The 20,084-nt window shown below is 38.0% G+C and overlaps 1 protein-coding gene across 1 annotated transcript; it reads left to right on the top strand.

Moving 5' to 3' along the window:
- Positions 1-7,398: 7,398 nt before the first annotated feature.
- On the top strand, positions 7,399-18,829 carry CCDC134 (coiled-coil domain containing 134). The gene is made up of 7 exons (XM_015813531.1): positions 7,399-7,536; positions 12,137-12,249; positions 13,292-13,413; positions 14,775-14,859; positions 15,558-15,739; positions 17,109-17,180; positions 17,932-18,829. The coding sequence occupies exons 2-7, from the start codon at positions 12,147-12,149 to the stop codon at positions 18,055-18,057; spliced, it is 690 nt and encodes a 229-aa protein (XP_015669017.1). The 5' UTR covers positions 7,399-7,536; positions 12,137-12,146; the 3' UTR covers positions 18,058-18,829.
- Positions 18,830-20,084: the final 1,255 nt, after the last annotated feature.

Genomic DNA, 20,084 nt, shown 5'->3' with positions numbered 1-20,084 from the left:
CCAACCAATAACCTTGCAGCTGTTATCAAATTCAACATCAAGTTAATTTCTTTGGTATCACCATCTGTAATAACACCCAGTAGAAATAATTGTGGAGTAAATTTTATCTTTTTCTTAAAAATCTTTTGAATGTTCCACCAAATCTTAATCCAAAAAGCTTTTATATCTCTACAAGTCCACCAAATATGGAAATAGGTAGACCGCATCTCCAACATTTGGGCTGTAAATTAGAATACATACAAGACAACTTTTTAGGATCCAGATGCCATCTATAAAACATTTTATAAAAATTTTCTCTTAAATTCTGGGCCTGGGTAAACTTTACATTTCTAACCCATATTATCTCCCACATATCCAATGGAATCGGTTCTTGGATATTTTGAGCCCATTTTACCATACAATCTTTAACTAATTCCGTTTCCGAATCCATTTCTATTAAAACATTATAAATCCTCTTTATATGCGCTTGATTCAAATCTTTAATCTGTTTAATCAAATTCTCATCCAATAATGTAATGCCAATCTTTTGATCTAATTTTCACCTAGCCATCAATTGAGTATACTGAAACCAATACTGTACAACATTTTCTTGCTTTAACTCCTCTAACGATTTCAATTGCCAATCATTCCCTTCCAATCTAAGTAATTCCTTATAAGAAATCCTATCCAAATTCACACCCTTAGATACTCCCTCTATCACGTGTCCAGGGATACCCCAAATTGGTATTTTATAATTTAACTTATAATAATACTTTTTCCAGACACGCAATAGAGCACTTCTTAAGATATGAGATTTAAAAGCTTTATCAACTTTTTTATTGTAAATTAAATATGCATGCCATCCATATAATAAATCCCATCCCTCTAGTTGAAGTATACTTTTATTAGTTAAATTAAGCCAATCAGTAACCAATGTTAAAACCACCGCATCATAATATAATTTCAAATTAGGTACCTTAAGTCCTCCTTTTTCCCGTGCATCTTGTAAAATCTTCAATTTAACTCTTGGTTTCCCCCCCCCCAAATAAATCTATTAATACCCTTCTGAAGGCCATTTAAAATCTTTTAAGTCCCCCATTTTTATAATAGTTTTTCAAAGTTTATTTTTTTTTATTTTTAGATAAAAATCAGCATATCCAGTAGAAATAGGAATAAGAAAACTTTTAGGAAAACCTTTTAGTCCCTAAATTTCAAAAGTATATACAGCCAATTAGATTAAAGTTGTTTTTATAATTGCTTTGCTTCCCCTGGGTAGTCAGTCGCTGCTCTTCTTAGAGGGTGGGGCAGGAATTCCCTTCCCTCTCTCCTCACAGGAGGAAAAATACCTAGGGCAGCTTTTGCAGGAAAGATATTTAGAGTCTTAAAGAGAAGATCAGATCTCACTCAGTTTCATCCACGTTGCTTTAAAGGTGCTTGATAGTAATTTTGAGTTCGGCTGTTAGCAGCTTAGTGACGAGCCATATTGCTATGGCCGGTCTTTCCCCTGCCGGTTTGGAGAGCTGCCCCGGATCAAGCAGAAGGGCTACCGCCCTCCCGCGATCAAGCGGGGATCCCCTCCTCGCTCGTTGCCCCTACAGGGCGACTTTCGACCCTTTCCAGGGTCCTCCAGTGAGATGAAATCGAACGCTGAAGACGGAGTTCATCTCCTTATGTCTGTGATGACCCAGGGCACAGCACAGAGGCAATGCAGTCAACTGGCAATTCAAACAGTTCTTTTATTGCTCCCAATTTTCCCCAAATGCTCCCACGTTTGCTGGCAAGCCTCCAACAAAAGATCACACACACACCCCTTCAGCCGACTCTGGTTGAAAGTAGATTCAAATACAGGCTGATTAGCATAAGAAAGTACTCAAGGCCATAGAGATAACAAGGAAGAAAACATAAACTTAACAAGTCCGTTTAAATCTGAGCTTGCCTGAGCAGTTTCCAAAAGAGAGAATCTGAAATACAGTCTGATAGTCAAGGTTTCCAGGTTTCCAAACAGAAGGCACAGAACAAGAGGAACAATACACAACGTTCCAATGAATCACCGTTTGTTCCCAACAAATGCCCCACCCCACAGCGTCTCCTTAAATCTCAATCCCCAGGTGTGCCTTGTGGAGTGGGGCGGGATGCTCTCCTCCCGAGTAATTGAGCCTGCCTGCGTTGTTCCCTCTTTCTCTCCACTCTCCGTGCTCTAGGATCAGGTAGGGGTGGGCCTTGCTCATCGCCTGAGCTCTGTCTCCCCTGTTCCAATCCTGAAGGGCCCTGGCCTGCCTCAGCCTGCTCTTCCCCAGTCCTCTGAAGCCACAGACACCTCTCCCTCAGCCTCCATAGGGTCCTGTTCCAGCTCCATTTCCTCCTCAGATTCAGGCTCAGAAGGAGGCATGACAACGTCCGCAGGCGCCAATGGCAAACCGGAAGTCCTGAACCACTTAGTTATGAGTGCACGTTCCATGAAGTTATGTTTTCTTGCTTCCAGAAAATGAAAAAATAGAATTGTTTTAAGGTTATTTCAGGAACAACAATATATAGAATAGACATTGAGTTCATTTAAATACATGTTATGCTATTCTAGATCTATCAATACAATAAGCATGGACACTATTGCATACTCCCTTTAGGTCTTAGTTTTTATTGCATGCTCCCTTTAGATCTGGTATCATCATTAAAATTTGCTATATTTCTGATTCTGATGCAAACATCGTTGGAGAACCTCCCACCCATAAACAAGCATCAATAGATCCATCAAGGCATAGTGAATCTTATTTTGGAGATTATGTATAGAGGTATTAGAGTGAATACAGTCTGTTTTGTAGTTGAGTATGAATCCTTGCAGTTTTGTGCCTAATCTACAAAGTGAAATTTCTGATTTCAAAAGAAGGAAAACACACTGAGTCTTTTTATGCATAGGCAAGTTACATGGAAGCATGCTATACAGCCAGACCTTGGACTGTTTTTGCAATTATAGGCATTGTAGAAGGAAAGTCACGTTAGTCTATAGTTGCAAAAAAATCAGGAATTGGGTAGCACCTTTTCTGACACAAATTTTGTTAAAAGACACACTTTGTGAGTTGAAACTCACTTCATTAGGTGCATCAGGTGCAGTCCACAAAAGCTTATTATGCTTTTCAGTAACATTTGCTAATTGGAAAAGGCCTTCAAGACTTTCTGATTTATTGTAATTGTAGTAATAGGAGGAAATTAAACACTGAAATTTTGTAATTTCTCTTCTTTTTTATGTCAGCTTCAAAAAATAAAGTATCAAGTGGATTCAAGTAAAAAAGCTGTGATCCAAACATTGTTGGAGAACCTCCCACCCGTAAACAGGCATCAATGGTCCCATCAAAGCATAGTGTATCTTTTTTTGGAGGATATATATAGAGGTATTAGAGTGAAATACACTGTTTTGTACTTGAATGTGAAGCCTTGCAGTTTTGTGACTAATCTACCAAGAAGAGAAACAGTTTTATTATCTTGAAAAAAAAATGTGATTTTGACCTCTTTATCATTTGAAGATGTGATGTAAAATATCAGCATTAGATATAAATTAATATATGGGTAGTCCTCAACTTACGAACATAATTGAGCCCAAAATTCTTGTTGTTAAGCAAGACAGTTAAGTGAATTTTGCTCCATTTTATAATTTTTCTTGTCACAGTTGAATCACTGAAGTTACTAACCCCGTTGTTAAGTGAATCTGGCTTCCCCATTGATTTTGCTTGTCAAGGTCACATAAGGTGATCACATGACCTGGGACACTGCAGTTGTCATAAATATGAGCCAGTTGCCAAATGCCTGAATTTTTATTAAGTGACTGTGAGGATGCTGAAACAGTTATAAGTATGAAAAATGATCATAGGTCACTTTTTCAGTACCATTGTAACTTTGAACAATCACTAAATGAACTATTGTAAGTTGAGGATTACCTGTACTTATGCACGATGTTGGATGCAAGATAGTATTTTGGTTATCTATATGTACAGAGTAGTAAATCCAATTTTAATTTTCTCCGCTGAAAACTGTCTTTGCTTTTAGTGCTAAGTTGACTGAAAAATTAGAAAATAAGAAAAATGAAAATCAGTTTTCGATTTGTCATGCCTGTCCTTTACTACTTCCATTGTAACTATGTAAATTTTACGAAGAACAAGGAAAGCTGTAAATTCTAAAGTTTATAGTAATACTTATGTCCTAAATTCATACTATTAATTTGGGAGAATATTATTTAAAAAAAATAAAAGTGATAGTCTGTGATACTTCAATGTGCTATTAACATTCATTGAAGATAGATTATAATCAAACCAGGGATCACTTTAATAGTTAATAATAATTCTTTTAACAGTGCTTTTAAGCATTTGTATAAGAATTCCCTTTTGGGGCCAAAAGGGAAAACTTGCTTGAAAGAAGAAATAGGGGGTTTCTGATCAGATAATAGATATTAATTCTTAACAATGATGATGCTAAAATGACAAAACGTGTGTCATAGAGTTTATTTTGTCATTTTCCCTCACTTGTCCATGCTGCAGTTGCCTGTGGGGAAGATGCAGTCTGAGACTCCTTAAACTTTTAACATTTACTCAAGTAGTTCTGAGTAAACTTGTAGTTTAAAAGGGCAGAACGTAGGCACCAAAGTAGATTTTTAAAAATTGACAAGGGTTCTAGACTACTTGATTAAAAAAATGCATATATTTTGTCAGTAATGTATAATTCTTCCAACTTTGTTGTTCTTAATTCAAGTTTGACTTCAGATATCTTGGGAACGTGGCAATATCTACCTCACATATTATAGACTGAAATGAGAAAAGAAAAATTAATGAACATAGTATTATAAACTGAGAAATCAACTTGCATTTAAATTTTCTTAGCAGTTATAGACATACAGAAAAAATAATGCAGGTAATTTCTTTTTCCTGCAGAAAGATTTAGAAATTTCCTAGATGTTGAAATATAAATTCATAAATAAAAAACTTTAAAATCTGTTTACCATTGTTCTGGAAATGGCGTAAGTAAAATTATGCACTTCAAGGCTATTTTCTATGCTGTTAAGAATTTGGAAGTAGTACATTCTTGATTATTCTCTTAAGTGCTTGATCTCTGTAAGCAAAGTGTTGTATAGCTTTCATACTCAGTAATTTTTTTTGATTAATATAGAAGTACTGTGTTTTTTATAGCTAAGCAATCACTTGTAGTTCAAGGACTTTAACAAGGAAAGGGGTTTATAAAAGTAATAAACTGAAAACAAGGAGTAAGAGTAATATCTTATCCATATAAGGCAGGGGTGTCAAATTGCTGGCCCGTGGGCTGTTTGCATCATGCGGAGGCTGCATCCACCCCAGCTCTGGCAATGCGAAAAAGTCACAATATGTTGTGACAGGTCATGTGACACGGCGAATTTGACACCCATGATATACAGCAGTGATGGCGAACCTTTTAGAGACCGAGTGCCCAAAAATTGGCCCCGCCCCTGCTCCACCCCCCTGCCCTGCTCCCGCTCTGCCCCCCCCTCCCCTGCCCCACCTGCCCATAGGACCACTCACCACCTCCAGGGCCTGCTGCAGATCGCCCAGGCAGCCCAGCAGTGCTATGGTGGCCACACCCTCTGCCCGCGCCCTGCAGCATCAACTGCATGATGGGGTGTAAGGGCAGAGTCTTGTCTACGCTGCCTGGCTGCCATGTCCTTGGCTGCGCTGCTTTGTGTGGGCCGCGCTCGGGGGCGACTCTCCTTCAGAGGGCTGCTGGAGAGGGTCGCGGGAGGAGGCAAGGCTGGGGCAACGGCACGTGTGCCCACAGAGAGGGCTCCAAGTGCCACCTCTGGCACCAGTGCCATAGGTTCGCCACCACTGATATACGGTATTAACATTTTAAGAGGGAAAGAGGGTAAAGTTATTAGCTGGAAGGGCAACTAAAGTCTGTGAGGGGGAAAAATATCAATACTAGGGCTAGCCTATCTAGCGTACCACTACTTCAAGAAGTCTGCTCCTAAAGTTTGTGTGTCTATTAAAGTATTAGCATATTTTCAAGATGTGATGGAAACCTGAAAAAACAGGTTTCTTAATGAGCAGCAGTGTGGCACTCTGCTTGCATGTCAAAAATTTCCCAATAATTTTCAGAACATTTACAGAGTTCCTGGTACTACATGGTCATGGCAGTTTTCTTGGCAATACAGACATGTTTTTTAATTGCCTTCCAGCTTTTTTAAAAAAAATCCCAGCCTAACCTATAACGCAGGGATTTCCCAGGATCTCTAAGTATTGATCTGATCTGTTCCTGCTTAATAGTTTTTGAATTAAGTCCAAGTTGTCTAAGATGCCTATTTGCCTTTAATCACTTTCATTCTCATCAGAATCTGCAACAAACTATGATTGCCTAAATGATGATGCACAAATGATAATGTTAGGATAGAAACTGTCTTTATATACAGTACTTTTGTCTTGTAGGCTAATGCAAGTATATAAGCTGCAGTTTGCATCTTGATGCATTTTTTGGCACTTGTCCCCTAATTCTCAACTTCTTGGCTGCAGTAACATGAAAAAAATAACCTGAACCAACGAATAATTTTATCCTTAACTCTAGCTCAATGATTAGTATTTAAACTGATTGTAATTAAATCTTTAGTTCTCCTTTTGTAACAATTATAATTTTTGCATACAAGATAAATGCTGATTACTATTTGCCATTTCTGTTATGCAGATCAAATGCTCAATCTCTTAAGATTGGAAAAAACAAAATATAGATATAATGGGCTGAGTCATCTGTATGATGTCTAGTCCACTAGTTTTGAAAGTTGCTCAGCCATTCTCCACAATCCAAGATTCAATGGATGCGTTTGTGAAATCGTAAATAATTACCATTTTATTACTGAGAAAATATGATTAGGCTGGGATAATAGCTGCCATTTAGGTACAGAGAATAACTGCACTTTATAACATCTCTGGAAATATCTTAAGGTGCAATCTCATAATATTTTTCTGCATACAAATGCCAAACCTAAATATTTGCTCATGAGGGTCCTAAAGATTTGCTCTTCCTGCAACAAGAGCTGTGGAATTCAAATCACTAGAAGTAACAGAGAGCATCGTTACCAAGAATATTAATTTTTACTGAAACAATATTAGACACCAAACGTGTTTTCATTAATATTTCTATTCCTCCTTCCTCAATTATCAACTCTTCACACTCAAGTCTATTTCTTCCAAATGCCTTTGCTGCTTTAATGTACAAGCTTTCCAAAATAGTTTAGTGTGTTTCAGTTCACGTTCCGTAATTCAGAAAAGTGCTTTACAACTGTAAGTCAAAAATCTGCAATTTCAACGAACCAATGACTATATAATAAAGAAAAAAAAGAAAGGAACCGGCAAAATTACAGACGGAACTACAATACAGGGGACTTTGGGAAGCCGGTCGAGGAAGTGACGTATTAGCGTAGGGTCTGTGGTTTGCTAAGAGTAGGACCAGTCGGCCGAAAAAAAGGTACTGGGGAAAAGGAAGCGATGTTGCAGCGTGACAGTCTCGTTGGAGTAAAGTCCTGCTGTGGCGAATGGTTGATTGAGGCAGCTGGTAAGCGTTTTTGTTAGGCGTCTAGTAGTGATTGGCTGGATAACAAGCATTTATCCCGGTCTGACGTGGGGAAAATATTCAGGGTATATTGCCGTTGAACTGCAGATTGTGAGAGATGATCTTGAACTGCAGGGCAAGCGGGGAAATACATAGTTTACCCAGCGCCGGTTCTCCGCGACTCAAATGCTATGGAGAAGATTGCACGTAGGAAAGGATAGTGGCTAGGGAAGAGAGGCCTAAACGAGGCATTAATATTGTGAAGTCTAATGAATCTCTTAGGAGCGGCAAGCAGAAGGCAGAAGGTCGCCCTGTCTTCTCTCTGGCGATCGGTCTCTCTTCTCTCACTTTAGGAGATGGTTAAGCAGTTTCGGAGCGCATGTGCCCAAATCCCGATTCTTTTACATTCCTTTCCGTTTTTAAATCGAGGACCTCGACTCCCGTAATTCAATCGGCAGGTTTTAGACTCGCCACACCACTCGCGGGAAAAGAGCAAGCCAGTTAAAATTGCCTGAAGTGGGACTTTGAAAAGCGAAGATTCCGCCGCGTTAATAAAACTACTTAATAAAACTAATCAAGGAGAGAAGCAATCTAGAACTAAGGAGAAACTTCCTGACAGTGAGAACAATTAACCAGTGGAACAACTTGCCTCCAGAAGCAGTGAATGCTCCAACACTGGAAGTTTTTAAGAAGAGACTGGACAGCCATTTGTCCGAAATGGTATAGGGTTTCCTGCCTGAGCAGGGGGTTGGACTAGATGACCTTCAAGGTCCCTTCCAACTTTACTATTATTATTATTATTATTATTATTATTATTATTATTATTATTATTATTATACTTTCGAGCCCAGCTTGACTACTGATGGCTTCGCAGACATGTCAGTGTAGCGATTTTGGCAACAAGCTCGATAAAAGTTTATTTTTTGTTATATGACTATATTTTGTAAAGCAATATTTTAAATAAATAAGCTATCTACATATTTAACTCTGTTCAATCTAAAACAGTGTTTCTCAACCTTGACAATTTTAAGGCATGTGGACTTCAACTCCCAGAATTCCACAGCCAGCATAGCTGGCTGTGGAATTCTGGGAGTTGAAGTCCACATGCCTTAAAATTGTCAAGGTTGAGAAACACTGATCTAAAATACTTGATTGCCTGGTAGAAAAAGCTTTAGGTCAGTGATGGCGAACCTTTTAGAGACCGAGGGCCCAAACTGCAACCCAAAACCCACTTATGTATTGTTGGGTGCCGGGTGGGTGTGGCCAATTGGGTGGGCGAGGCCACACGCCTGCCATAGGTTCGCCACCACAGGGTTAGGGTTACATCACCATGAACTCAGAGAGCAAAATGGACATTGCCAACAAATTGGGAGTGCTTGGGTATGGTTAGAAAGGCTTTGACTTTTCTAGCCTGCCTTCTCTATGTTTCCTGGTAAAATACATGGGAAAATCCCACTAGAGGAGTGATGGCGAACCTTTTAAAGACCCAGTGCCCAAACTGCAACCCAAAACCCTCTTATTTATCACCGGGTGCCGGGTGGGCGTGGCCGCGGTGGTCATGGCACGGTGGGTGGGGCCAGGGCGGCGGGGGCCAGTCCCTCGCCATCTCCGGGGCACGGCATGTGTGCCCACAGAGAGGGTTCTGAGTGCCGCCTCTGGCACGCGTGCCATAGGTTCGCCACCACTGCTTTAGGTAATTACTTCCAACTACACTTTTTATATTCAGTTGGATAGCCTCCTCTTAAATCTCTAAAATAATTCTCAGGCAACTACTGGCATTCAGGTTAATTTATTTTGTCACTTAGAGTTTAGCTTCAGCATGGGCTTTTTACCTCCACACTGAAATAACAATCTTTAGAGGTAATAAAGTGGCTATTATATTGACTTCCATCCTGAGGACCTGTAAGTGCACTATTGAATCCATAGCTTCCCCCTCTTTCTGAAGCTACAGCCCTATCATTGAAAAAAAATCACTTTTCTACCTCATGATAAACTACATTGGGTTTTGTGCAGTGACTGATTCTTGTTCCTTCATCCAAGACTAAATTAAAGATCAGGTGTATTGGAGAAGCAGATTCAGAAAAGCTAGATTGTGTTTATATTGTATATCTGAAATGTCTTATATCCACCACAGATTAAAAATGTTGGGTTATCAGTCATTCATGCTATTACTGTAAATCCTTTTGTCTTGGATAATTTGCTGAAACTCAAATCTGCACAACTTTTGAAAGGAAGCTTTTATTTATATAAATATGAAAATGATTCATAAAAGTGACTTATGACCATTTTTCACACTTACCACTGTTGCAGCATCCCCATGGTACCTGATTGAAATTCAGACTGTAGGCAACTGGCTCATATTTATGATGGTTGCAATGTCCTGGGGTTATGTGATCATATTTTGGGACCTTCTGACAGAGTCAATGGGGAAGCCAGATTCACTTAACAACTGTATTACTAACATAACAACTGCAATGATTTACTTAACAACTGTGGCAAGAAAAAGATCTGATACCATTAGCCTGTTTTACAAAGTTGATCCCCATGGAAAAGCAATTCTAGTATGGGTGTTCAGGTTTGAGGATCTAGGTAAAAGTATGACTATTACATAGCAGTGGGGCTTCTGGTTAAAAAAATAAATCAAGACCTGATTATCATTTGTTGGTGTGTTTCTGGCAAGATTTTATTTTGCATCACTTTGATTCATCAGAATGTTCAGCATATGAAACAACAAAGATAAGATACTATATAGTTCATCTCTGTAACTTGTATCCTTTATTGTGTTAAGAAGCACAGCATTTGCAGTGTAAGTAATTTCTATTAGTTATTTTCTAGAATCTAGATGATATTTACTTGTGCTTTTTTCATGACATGAATAAATTTATTGAACGCACATTTCCTTCTCAACAGATTTCTTTGTTTATATAGTCTCTCCTTGTTTTTCCACAGTTCATGATTAAATTGAGTCAGTTACAGCATGTTTAAGGTTTATCCTTTAAAGCTATTTGATGGTATATTTGAAATTATAGTACAGTTCTATATAATGATTCAATGTTTAAAGATGCACAAAGTTAAAGTTGTGTTAAGGTTTAGTTTAAAACTATGCAAGTTGCTGTTTCACTTTTCAGTAAAATGAAAAATACAGTTTTGCTAATATGACTATTGTGTTCTCTGACCATTGGGTATTCAGGAGAATATTTATAGCTCAGAGTTGAAATGAGGAATCCTTGATGTTCTCTGAGCTTGGTTGTTTTCTTGTAGATGTTTCATCACCCAAACTAGGTAACATCATCAGTACTAGCACCTAGTTTGATTAATGAAACGTCTGTAAGAACACAACCAAGCTCAGAGAACATTGACTCCTTATTCAGGAATGATTAAAGACCTTTCTGTTTCTTTGCAATTTCTTTGGATAGATCATGTCCACCATATGAGTAATGTTCTTTTTAAGGATTTTTGGCATTTTGCTTTTTTCGGTTTTGTGAATGCAAGCAGAGCATCCTGCATCCAGCAGCTGTTTCCAAGATAGCAGATTGGTTAATGTTTTCTCTAGAAATAGATGCCATGGACAATAACAGTGTGGGAAGAATGGTATTGTGAAGTATCAGGATTTCTATTCCAGAATTTACTAATAAATTCTGGTATCTCATTTATGGGTTGCCCAAAATATTTTTATTGTTTTTTACTCCCAATCTAGTATCCTTAGCAAGCTTTCTCTTTTTCAGTGCCTTGGAAAGTTTGTTCCTGCAGCTATTAAGATATATCTTAGCACATTGTGATTTTTCTTATTTATGTTTTCTGGAATTATACTTAATTGGTTTCAGTTCATATTTTATTTTAAGGATTTTTTAAACAAATTGATTTATTATTTTCCAGTACTTTTCTGAGATTTTTTAAATATAACCATCACATGTGCTATCTATTGAAGAGATACTGAATGCGTTAAATATGTATTGACTAATGCCCTTTACCAGAGATATGTATATAGTACTATAGATACTAAAATCACAGCAGGAGTAAACAAATACAGTTCTTGCTTTACTGTAGTGAACTCATAGACTGAATATCCTGAATCCATTTTCGTAACTTGAATTGATTTTGGATATATATTGCCAAATTAGACATGAGTGACATTCAGATTGTCTCTGAGGCAGGTAAAGAAATGATTGGAGAGGAGTTTATGGCTAAAATTTGGAACATATTTACTTATTTTAATCCCAGCTTTATTGTCCTTATAAATAACTCAATATGGTAAACATATTTAATGCTCCTTTCTCCTCCTACTTTTCCCACTACAACAACAAACCTGTGAGGTGAGTTGGACTGAGAGAAAGTGACTGGTCCAAAGTCACCCAGCTGGGTTTTATGCCTAAGGCAGAACTAGAATTCACAGTCTCCTGATTTCTAGCCTGGTACCTTAATGCTAGACCAAACTGTCTTTTGTTCCTGATGTACTACTATTCACAGATATAATTATAATGAGACCTAACTGGATTGACACTATGTAACCATTGTCTGTTATGGTGTATGCTTTTATATGTTTTTAATTTGAATCATGTAACATTGTTATTTCTCTGTCACTATCTTTTTTCCTCCAATATAGGTTTTTAAGAATGGATTATTTTGTGGCTTGCACATTTCTCTTTACACTGATATTACCAAGAGGTATGACTACTGACACAGAGAAGAAAACCTCAGATTCGGGATTGGAAATCTGTATCCTTCTTCCAGTTTTGGGTCTTGGATTTGAAATTGGCCACCCCCGTATTTTATAGATTGACTAGGAGCAAGATGGAACTGCCTACTAAATTGGGACAATCTTGAGGTATCATGTTGGAATCCCTCTGGGTTCATTAGAGACTCTTTTGAAGGGCCCGGAGTGTTGCAGAATTCCAGGGTTGCTATAATGTGCAGTTTGACAAAGAATGATCTGGCTGTAACAAAAGAAAACATTAATGTCTTCCATACTCATATCCTACCCAATGTGTTCCAAAATGAAGACCATATCAAGTATGTGCTCATCCATGTATTTTGGAGCCACAATTATTTCTGACAATCCCATGATTGCCATAGAATCCATCAACACTGGAAAACTTGTCCCATCCCCCAGTCATGGAGGTTGAAGTCATCCCAAATTGAAAGTCTCGGGAACTCCAATACCAACCTGAGATGTGTTTCAGGTGCTCATGGGGGGCCCCTTCTGAGCAGCTAGGTAATCAGCACTTTAGCCCATTTCAACATGCAGGCACTCACAATCAATCATTTCTGGAGCAGTGCTACTTGTCACTTCAAGGTTCTCACAGATAGTCACAAAACAACTTTGGTTTTGATGTTGTGACTGTAGTAGGATTGGAAATCATCTGGAAAATGTCCAACATACCCATTTTTGTACAGCCCAGTCTCAGTAATATAAATCGGGTTCATGTGTTTGTCTCCCATCTTGTCATAGATGGGTGCAGTCTTATTCTGCATAGGTCTGGTATTTACCAATAAGACCTAAAGACAGAGGCACCTGATAATTCAATCACCTGAATTTGGGTGACTAGTATACTTCAAGTTGGATTTGTAGATTTCTGTTAGGATAGATAGTTAGATACTGTAGTTAAAATAAACAGCTACTTGGGGAAATGTTTATCTTTGAAGAAGTATAATTAAAGGCAAAAAGATAGTTTGGAGGATTATGCTATGTATTGTTATGTTGATGAGGTCATAGAACAAAATATGGGACTTCTGTATGGTACGCTTGACCAAGTCACAGATAAGAAATTGTTTGAAGTAAAGCGCAAAGACCAAATGAATGCACTGAAGAACCTGATTGAACTCAATGATGTCAACCAGCAGTACAAGATTATAGACATCATGCTCAAGGGTCTTTTCAAAGTAAGCCTTGCTTAACTGATCCTTATTTTTTTATTATAGCATATTTCTTGAATACTCCTAAAGCAGGATTAGGAAAATAATGGAAAGTATAGTCCCCATGTCATTAGCTAATTGGACTGTGAGCTAATTCAACGGGGAGGAAGCGCATTCACCATCCCACAAAGTAGATTGCTGAAAAATTAGCAGTGGCCATTCTCAGCAGTTCTCATTTATGATTTGGCAGCCAAGTGTTTGGGAAGAGAAGATGGTATCCTCGACCTATGACCACAATTTAGCCCAAAATTTCTGTTGCTAAGCAAGACAATTAAATGAATTTTGCCCCAGTTTATGACCTTTCTTGCCATAGATGTTAAGTGAATCACTGCATTTGTTAAATTAGTAACATGGTTGTTAAGAGAATCTGGCTTTCCCGTTGACTTTGCTTTTCAGAAGGTCAAAAAAGGTGATCATATGACCTCAAAACATTGCAATAGTCATAAATATACGCAAGTTGCCAAGCATCCAAATTTTGATCACGTGACCATGGGGATTCTGCAACGGTTGTAAATGAAAAAGGGTCATAAGTCACTTCTTTCAATGCCGTTGTAACTTCCCAAATGATGGTTGTAATTTCTTAGGCATAGGTTGGAGTTTACAGTAGTTACCTGTAAATGTTTTTATCAGCTACTTTTTCATGGGTTTTATCTTCATGGCAAAGGTTAATACAGGAGGACATTTTCAACAGCTATTTCAACAATATATCTTTGCTATATTCACTTAATTCTTTCCTATTTATACTATTTATACTAAGACCTATTTCTTAGTATAAAAATATAGCATCCTGATATGTTTTGGATAATGATTTTTTTGGTCGTGGTTGAAGAACTTTAGTCTTAATCTGGCAAAATGTATGTGGTACATGTACTTCAGATACTAGGGCAGCCTCTAACCTGATGCCCTTCAGATATCTTATAATACAGATTCCATATTTCCTACCCAGAGTATATTGAATTTGGGTTAGCTGGGTATTTTATTATTCTGCAAATTGTAATATTATTCTGCCATGGCACCTTTTCTAAATTCTCTAGCCCAGGGGTATCAAACTGCCGGCCCGCGGGCTGGACGCGTCATCGGGAAACCACGCCCACCCCATTGCCGGCAATGGTGAAAAAAGCTCTGATACGTTGCGCGATGTCACGTGACGTCGCGAGTTTGACATGTCTGCTCTAGCCTGTTAAAGTTACACCAGCTAGGTATCTTCATCCAATAGATTAGAAGAAAAGATTGGGCAAGAAGGATTTTAGGAGGGATTTGTTGGTACACATGTCCTTGTTGGGGCAGAATTGGCATAAATTGACATGAATTTCTGTTACGATGTGCAGGTTCTTGAAGATTCACGAGCAGTACTCATAGCAGCAGATGTTTCACCAGATGGGCCATTTTCTCATGATGAGAAGATCAAGGATGGTACAAACATTTTGCTTTCTAATCACAGTTTCTTTGTCCATTATCTTTTATCCATTAAATGTACAGCTTTGAGTTGTTAAGCAATACAGTTCTGACATATTGGCTACTCTTTCTTAGTCACTTCTGTTTTTGTGCATTGTTATTTATAATCGTCATAAGATCATCATAAGTTGTGAATAGAGCCACATGCATGATGTATGAAACTTGAAACAGACCAGAGTCTTGCTATTTTATTTTAGTATTTGAAGGGAAAATAATATTTGAGGGATGACATGATTGATACTTTGATTTTGGATTTCCTTAATTAAATATCCATTTAATTCCAGGTGTAGATATCAATAAATAGGTATCTAGGTATTCATATAGAAATGTCTGCATTAAAGAAGTTAACTTATGTTCTAAGGTAGAGATCAGTGCTCTTTTTTAAGCACTTAGGTAACATTTAAATTTCCAAATGCTGCACTTTATTAGTCTGGATTAATGATATGCCCTTATTTTTATGCTTAATCACTAATATAGATGAGAATTTTTACTCTTCTGTCTTCCCTTTCTTTCCCTTGATAAACATAGATTAGGAAAAATGTTTTATTTTAATTAATACTTAATGCAAAGCAATGGTTCAAGTGTGTTGAATAATTAAATTGTTCCCCAAAACCTGGAATTGGTCTGAGTTTTTCATTGTAACTCTTTTTTCTTAGCCTATTCCCATGTGGTGGAGAATACTGCTTTTTTTGGGGATGTAGTCCTACGTTTTCCCAAAATAGTGCATCACTACTTTGATCGCAATTCCAATTGGAACAACCTTATTCGCTGGGGGATCAGCTTCTGCAACCAGACAGGCGTATTTGATCAAGGTCCCCACTCACAAGTATTAGGATTGGTAAGACAGTATGCCTGCTTGGCACTTCCTCTCAGTTTGTTTAAACATTTAGAATTGGGTAGTAATTCATACAAATTGGGTTAAGTTTGAGGAAAAATATATTTGCTTGAAAAGTTTCAGGATGTTCATATAGAAAAAAAATGTGGAGGAACCTCATGAATCTGCACATAGTTAAGTGTTAATGTTAGATATAGGTATATTCTAATATGAATGATTGTAAGTTCTTAACAAATATTTTAAATAGTCTTTTATATGCTGTGTTTGTCTGTTCACTGCTCAGAGTTTCTTCTGATAGATGGGCAGTTATATAAGTTTGTTTAATAATAAATAAGTGATTGTATAGGCATTTTACATATTTTACTTAGATCAAACTTCCCCAATGTTTCCAGCTTTGCAGACCGGTGAGGGAGAGGAGAGGGGATGGTTCCGCGTGAGCGGCTTGCAAGCGTGTGTGTGCACACGCAGCTCCATTTGTATGAGTGGCATGCATGCATGCCTCTGGCTCACACAGATGGAGCACACAAGCATACACTCACCTGCTGCTTGCACAAGTGAGGATGCTCGCCGGCCATTTCTGTGGCCCGGTTGCAATCCCCTCACAGCACATAGTGAGCCGTGGCCCACAGGTTGGGGACCCCTGACTTAGATGACTGGTTTACTCAAAAGTTGCATACTTATTACCACAGATAATTTGCATTTTGTAGTATATATATAGACATATAGAAATGTACTGATACCATCTTAATAGCATATCTGCATGCTCTTGTATCCATTATTTTGGTCTTCTAATTTAGCACATGTGTACTTTCTAAGCTGGGAAGTTGAAAAAGCGGTCAGGACAAAGACTACAACCAACAACTTTGGTATTGTTATGCAAAACAATTTCTTGGATATGTCTATAAAAATCACCAGGAATTGAGCTTAATTAGAAGGAGACTGGTTTTTCTTCTTCACATTGTAATACACAATGTCTATTTAAAATCTTTATAATTTGCACAGCTGAGTTATGGTGGTTATAGAATTAATAGGTCAGCTCAGACATTCCATTCAAAAGTTGGTATCATGCAGGATGCTTTATTTTACTGCTTTGAGAGAATTTGCCTTTAAAATACCAAATGAGAAAAGTAGGAGATGTATTTTTATTTAATAATTAATTTAACTTTTATGAAGTCAAATGACTTTTATGGATTTGCCTATGGTGACCCTGGGGGGATTAAAATCACATAAAAACAAGTGCAAAAACATTGCTGGATTCTGAAGCAGATGATTTCTTCAAGGGCACATAGGAGCCAGGACTAAGAGGTTGACAAGAAGGAGGGATAATAATATACAATAGATTAGAATTATTTTAATATATTTTCTTCCACAGATGGCTCAAGAGCTAGGAATTAGTGAGAGATCTCCAGACTACCAGAATCCCTTTAAAGCAGACAATTCTGAAGTAAGAGTCCACCTTATCTATTATTCCTCTCTTTTTTCTCTCTGATTATTCACAATTTTCTTATGAAGGAAAGAATGGAGCACCACTTGCTTGATGGCAGTAGTACCCAATGATCAGGTGATAATTCCTAATCATTAAGTGTCATAATGACTTTTTTCTTGATCGCTTTAAATCAGAAACTTTCTCTGTGGTGATCCTATAAAGACAATCAAATGCATGTTTGCTTATATTATCTATAAGTAATATAGGTAATATATTAAGTAGCATAGATGATTGACCCCATACAGGTTCTGCTTCAGATATTAGTTTGTCACAAAAGTTGGCAATAATGGTATGGTCACCTTGGAAACACATCTAGAGCTGGTCAATTTAGCACATGGGAATGTATGGACTTCCCTTCAATATTGTTTTAAGCCACTTACTCATTTACTGCAGAGATATGCAGGATGGCTTTCCCATGCTGTCCCTTTCGGCATCCATTTTGTGGAAGGGGATACTATGACCTTGGAAATGGGAATTCTAATTAATCTTGTGGATTTGCTTTCCCTTTCTTATATAGAGTTCCAAATGTTTGGGGCAAAAGTACAGGGAGCCTGATCTTCTGGTTAATAACTAGCTATTATCTCCTGAAGATCACTGAAATGTCAGAGAGAAAAAGCTGGTGCCCCTAAAAGGAAGAGAGTTAGCAACCAAAAGTGTTATCCATATTTTTGATGCCAGAATCCCTAAACTCGTTGTATTTACTTTTTAGTTTTTCCCTGGTGCTAACACATTCCAGAAGGCTCTTCGGGAGGAAGAGAAGCGAAGAAAGAAAGAGGAGAAACGAAAGGAAATTCGCAAGGGGCCTCGCATCTCACGTTCACAGTCTGAGTTGTAATTCTAATGTCATTTGCCCTATTACTGAAACTTTGGGAGTTAAAACAACTGAAGAGGAATGCCCCTTTGTGACCTCAGGAAAATGACAAGCTGTTGAAAGGGCAGGGCTTAGAAGTGATGTTCTTTCAACAGGACATTGGCATCTACTAAATATCTAGATAGAGACCACGAGGTTTCAGTGCATATTTCCTTATGGGAAGAAAGACTTTTCCAAGTATCTGGAATGTATAGAATATGTCAGGGACTGTTCTTCATGTGTATTTTTTATCTCTCGTGGCTTTGCCAGTTTGTAATGCTTTTAGGAAAATGGGGCAAGAAGAGAGGGAATTCTGTGGTATATGCCATGTCTGCCATTTATGACATGTAATACTATGTATCATTATGCAATCAGAAAAGTAATATATTATTGCTGCAAACTGCTGCTGATTTTGTTCCTAGGCAGCAAACAATTTCTTCGAGAAAGTTTTAAATTCTGTTAGAGATGCACAAACTTGGAAATATTAGAGATAAAGTACTCTTTGAACACTTATTCTTTAAATTGTATGAAATGTGACTGGGAGCTGGGATACATCAACATATATGGTTCCTTAAAATGTCATCATAATAATTCAGAGCCCCTGTAGTAATATTAAGTTTTATCTGGTTGTCAAGCTTTTTTCATTTCTTAAGGCTGTTAAAGTATTTTCTCCCAAAAGGGAAGAAAAGCTTTTGGTTGAGAAGACAGTCAATAATACCTTTACTCGAACAAGAGAATAAAGTACCAAGGTAAAGTGAATTTGTGTGATAATTTCATAATGCAGTATTACTACCACTACTTGAATGAAAATTACTGAAAAGCTTACAGAGTTCCAGTGTCAGTTTTAGTTACTACCTTGTGGTTTGCCAACACTACATTTGAATTTCATTTGTAGTACTGTAGGTGTAGATCTAGTTGTAAACCATGTACATTTACATTTATTGTTTGATAATCAACTTGATCTTGATTATTATAAGATACCTATTTGGCCTTAGGTATAAAAAAGCAAAGGCTAACCATATGGCTTTTGTTCTTTTTTGTTTGTTTATGCCACAAAAAATGACTAGCAGTAAGTTTTAACATATGGGCAGTGAAATTCTGGAAGCATATTTTTGCTACTCCTACTGCCTGATTGTTTCACAGGAAGAAGTCGCCTTTTTTCTCAACGTTTTCAAGTGTTCTATTGTAAACCATCCAGAGAGTGCTATAAAACACCATGGGGTTATATATAAGTCTAAGTGCTGTTGCTATTGTTATTCTATGAAGGCTTACATTTGAAGCAGAGTTCAGATTTCACCTTAACAGTTAATTTTACACTAGAAATCAGCTGATTTTTGGGTCAAAATATGATTAGCATTTTTCCCCAATCTGCAGTTCTTCATTGGTGAGTTAAACCAGGGCTTTTCAACCTTTTCACCCATTGTACCACTTTTAAGATATGGCAATATCCGATTACCACCAGTCGCCTAGCAAGGTGTCAAAAACTTGATGACCCCCCCCAAAAAGGAAAAAAAGTGATAAAGTACAGGTAGTCCTCGACTTACAACAGTTTGCTTAGTGACTGTTCGAAGTTACAATGGCACTGAAAAAAGTGCCCCCCAAGCCACAGCCAAACAAGACACCTGCCTGCCCGCCCGGCGGCGCTCTTCCTCCTGTCTGAGGTTGTTGTGAGCATTTCTGTTGAGGATTGGCGGTGGGGTGGGGGGTGTTTGGTTTTTATTCCCCCCGTCTGCTGGGTGGTTGCAGCAGGTTTTGGTCACTTCATATGACCCTGGGACACTGTGACCATCATAAATATGAATCAGTTGCCAAGCATCTGAATGTAAATCACAAGACCCTGGAGATGCTGCAACATTCCAGCTGATTGGTGCTTCTTCTGGGCTCAGCAGAAGCTCCAGGATCAGCACCGAGCTCCAGCTGGAGCTCGGTGCTGATCCTGGCGCTTCCGCTGAGCCCTGACAGCCCTGCAGCTCCAGCCATCTCTCGCTCAGGCTTGTGCGGTGCTGCCACCA

This window comes from Protobothrops mucrosquamatus, unplaced genomic scaffold (assembly GCF_001527695.2).
Source record: "Protobothrops mucrosquamatus isolate PMUCROS unplaced genomic scaffold, P.Mucros_1.0 scaffold162, whole genome shotgun sequence".
In the NCBI taxonomy this organism is placed as follows: domain Eukaryota; kingdom Metazoa; phylum Chordata; class Lepidosauria; order Squamata; family Viperidae; genus Protobothrops; species Protobothrops mucrosquamatus.
The sequence above is the reverse complement of the archived record's forward strand: the minus strand, read 5'-3'. Positions and strand labels throughout refer to the sequence as shown.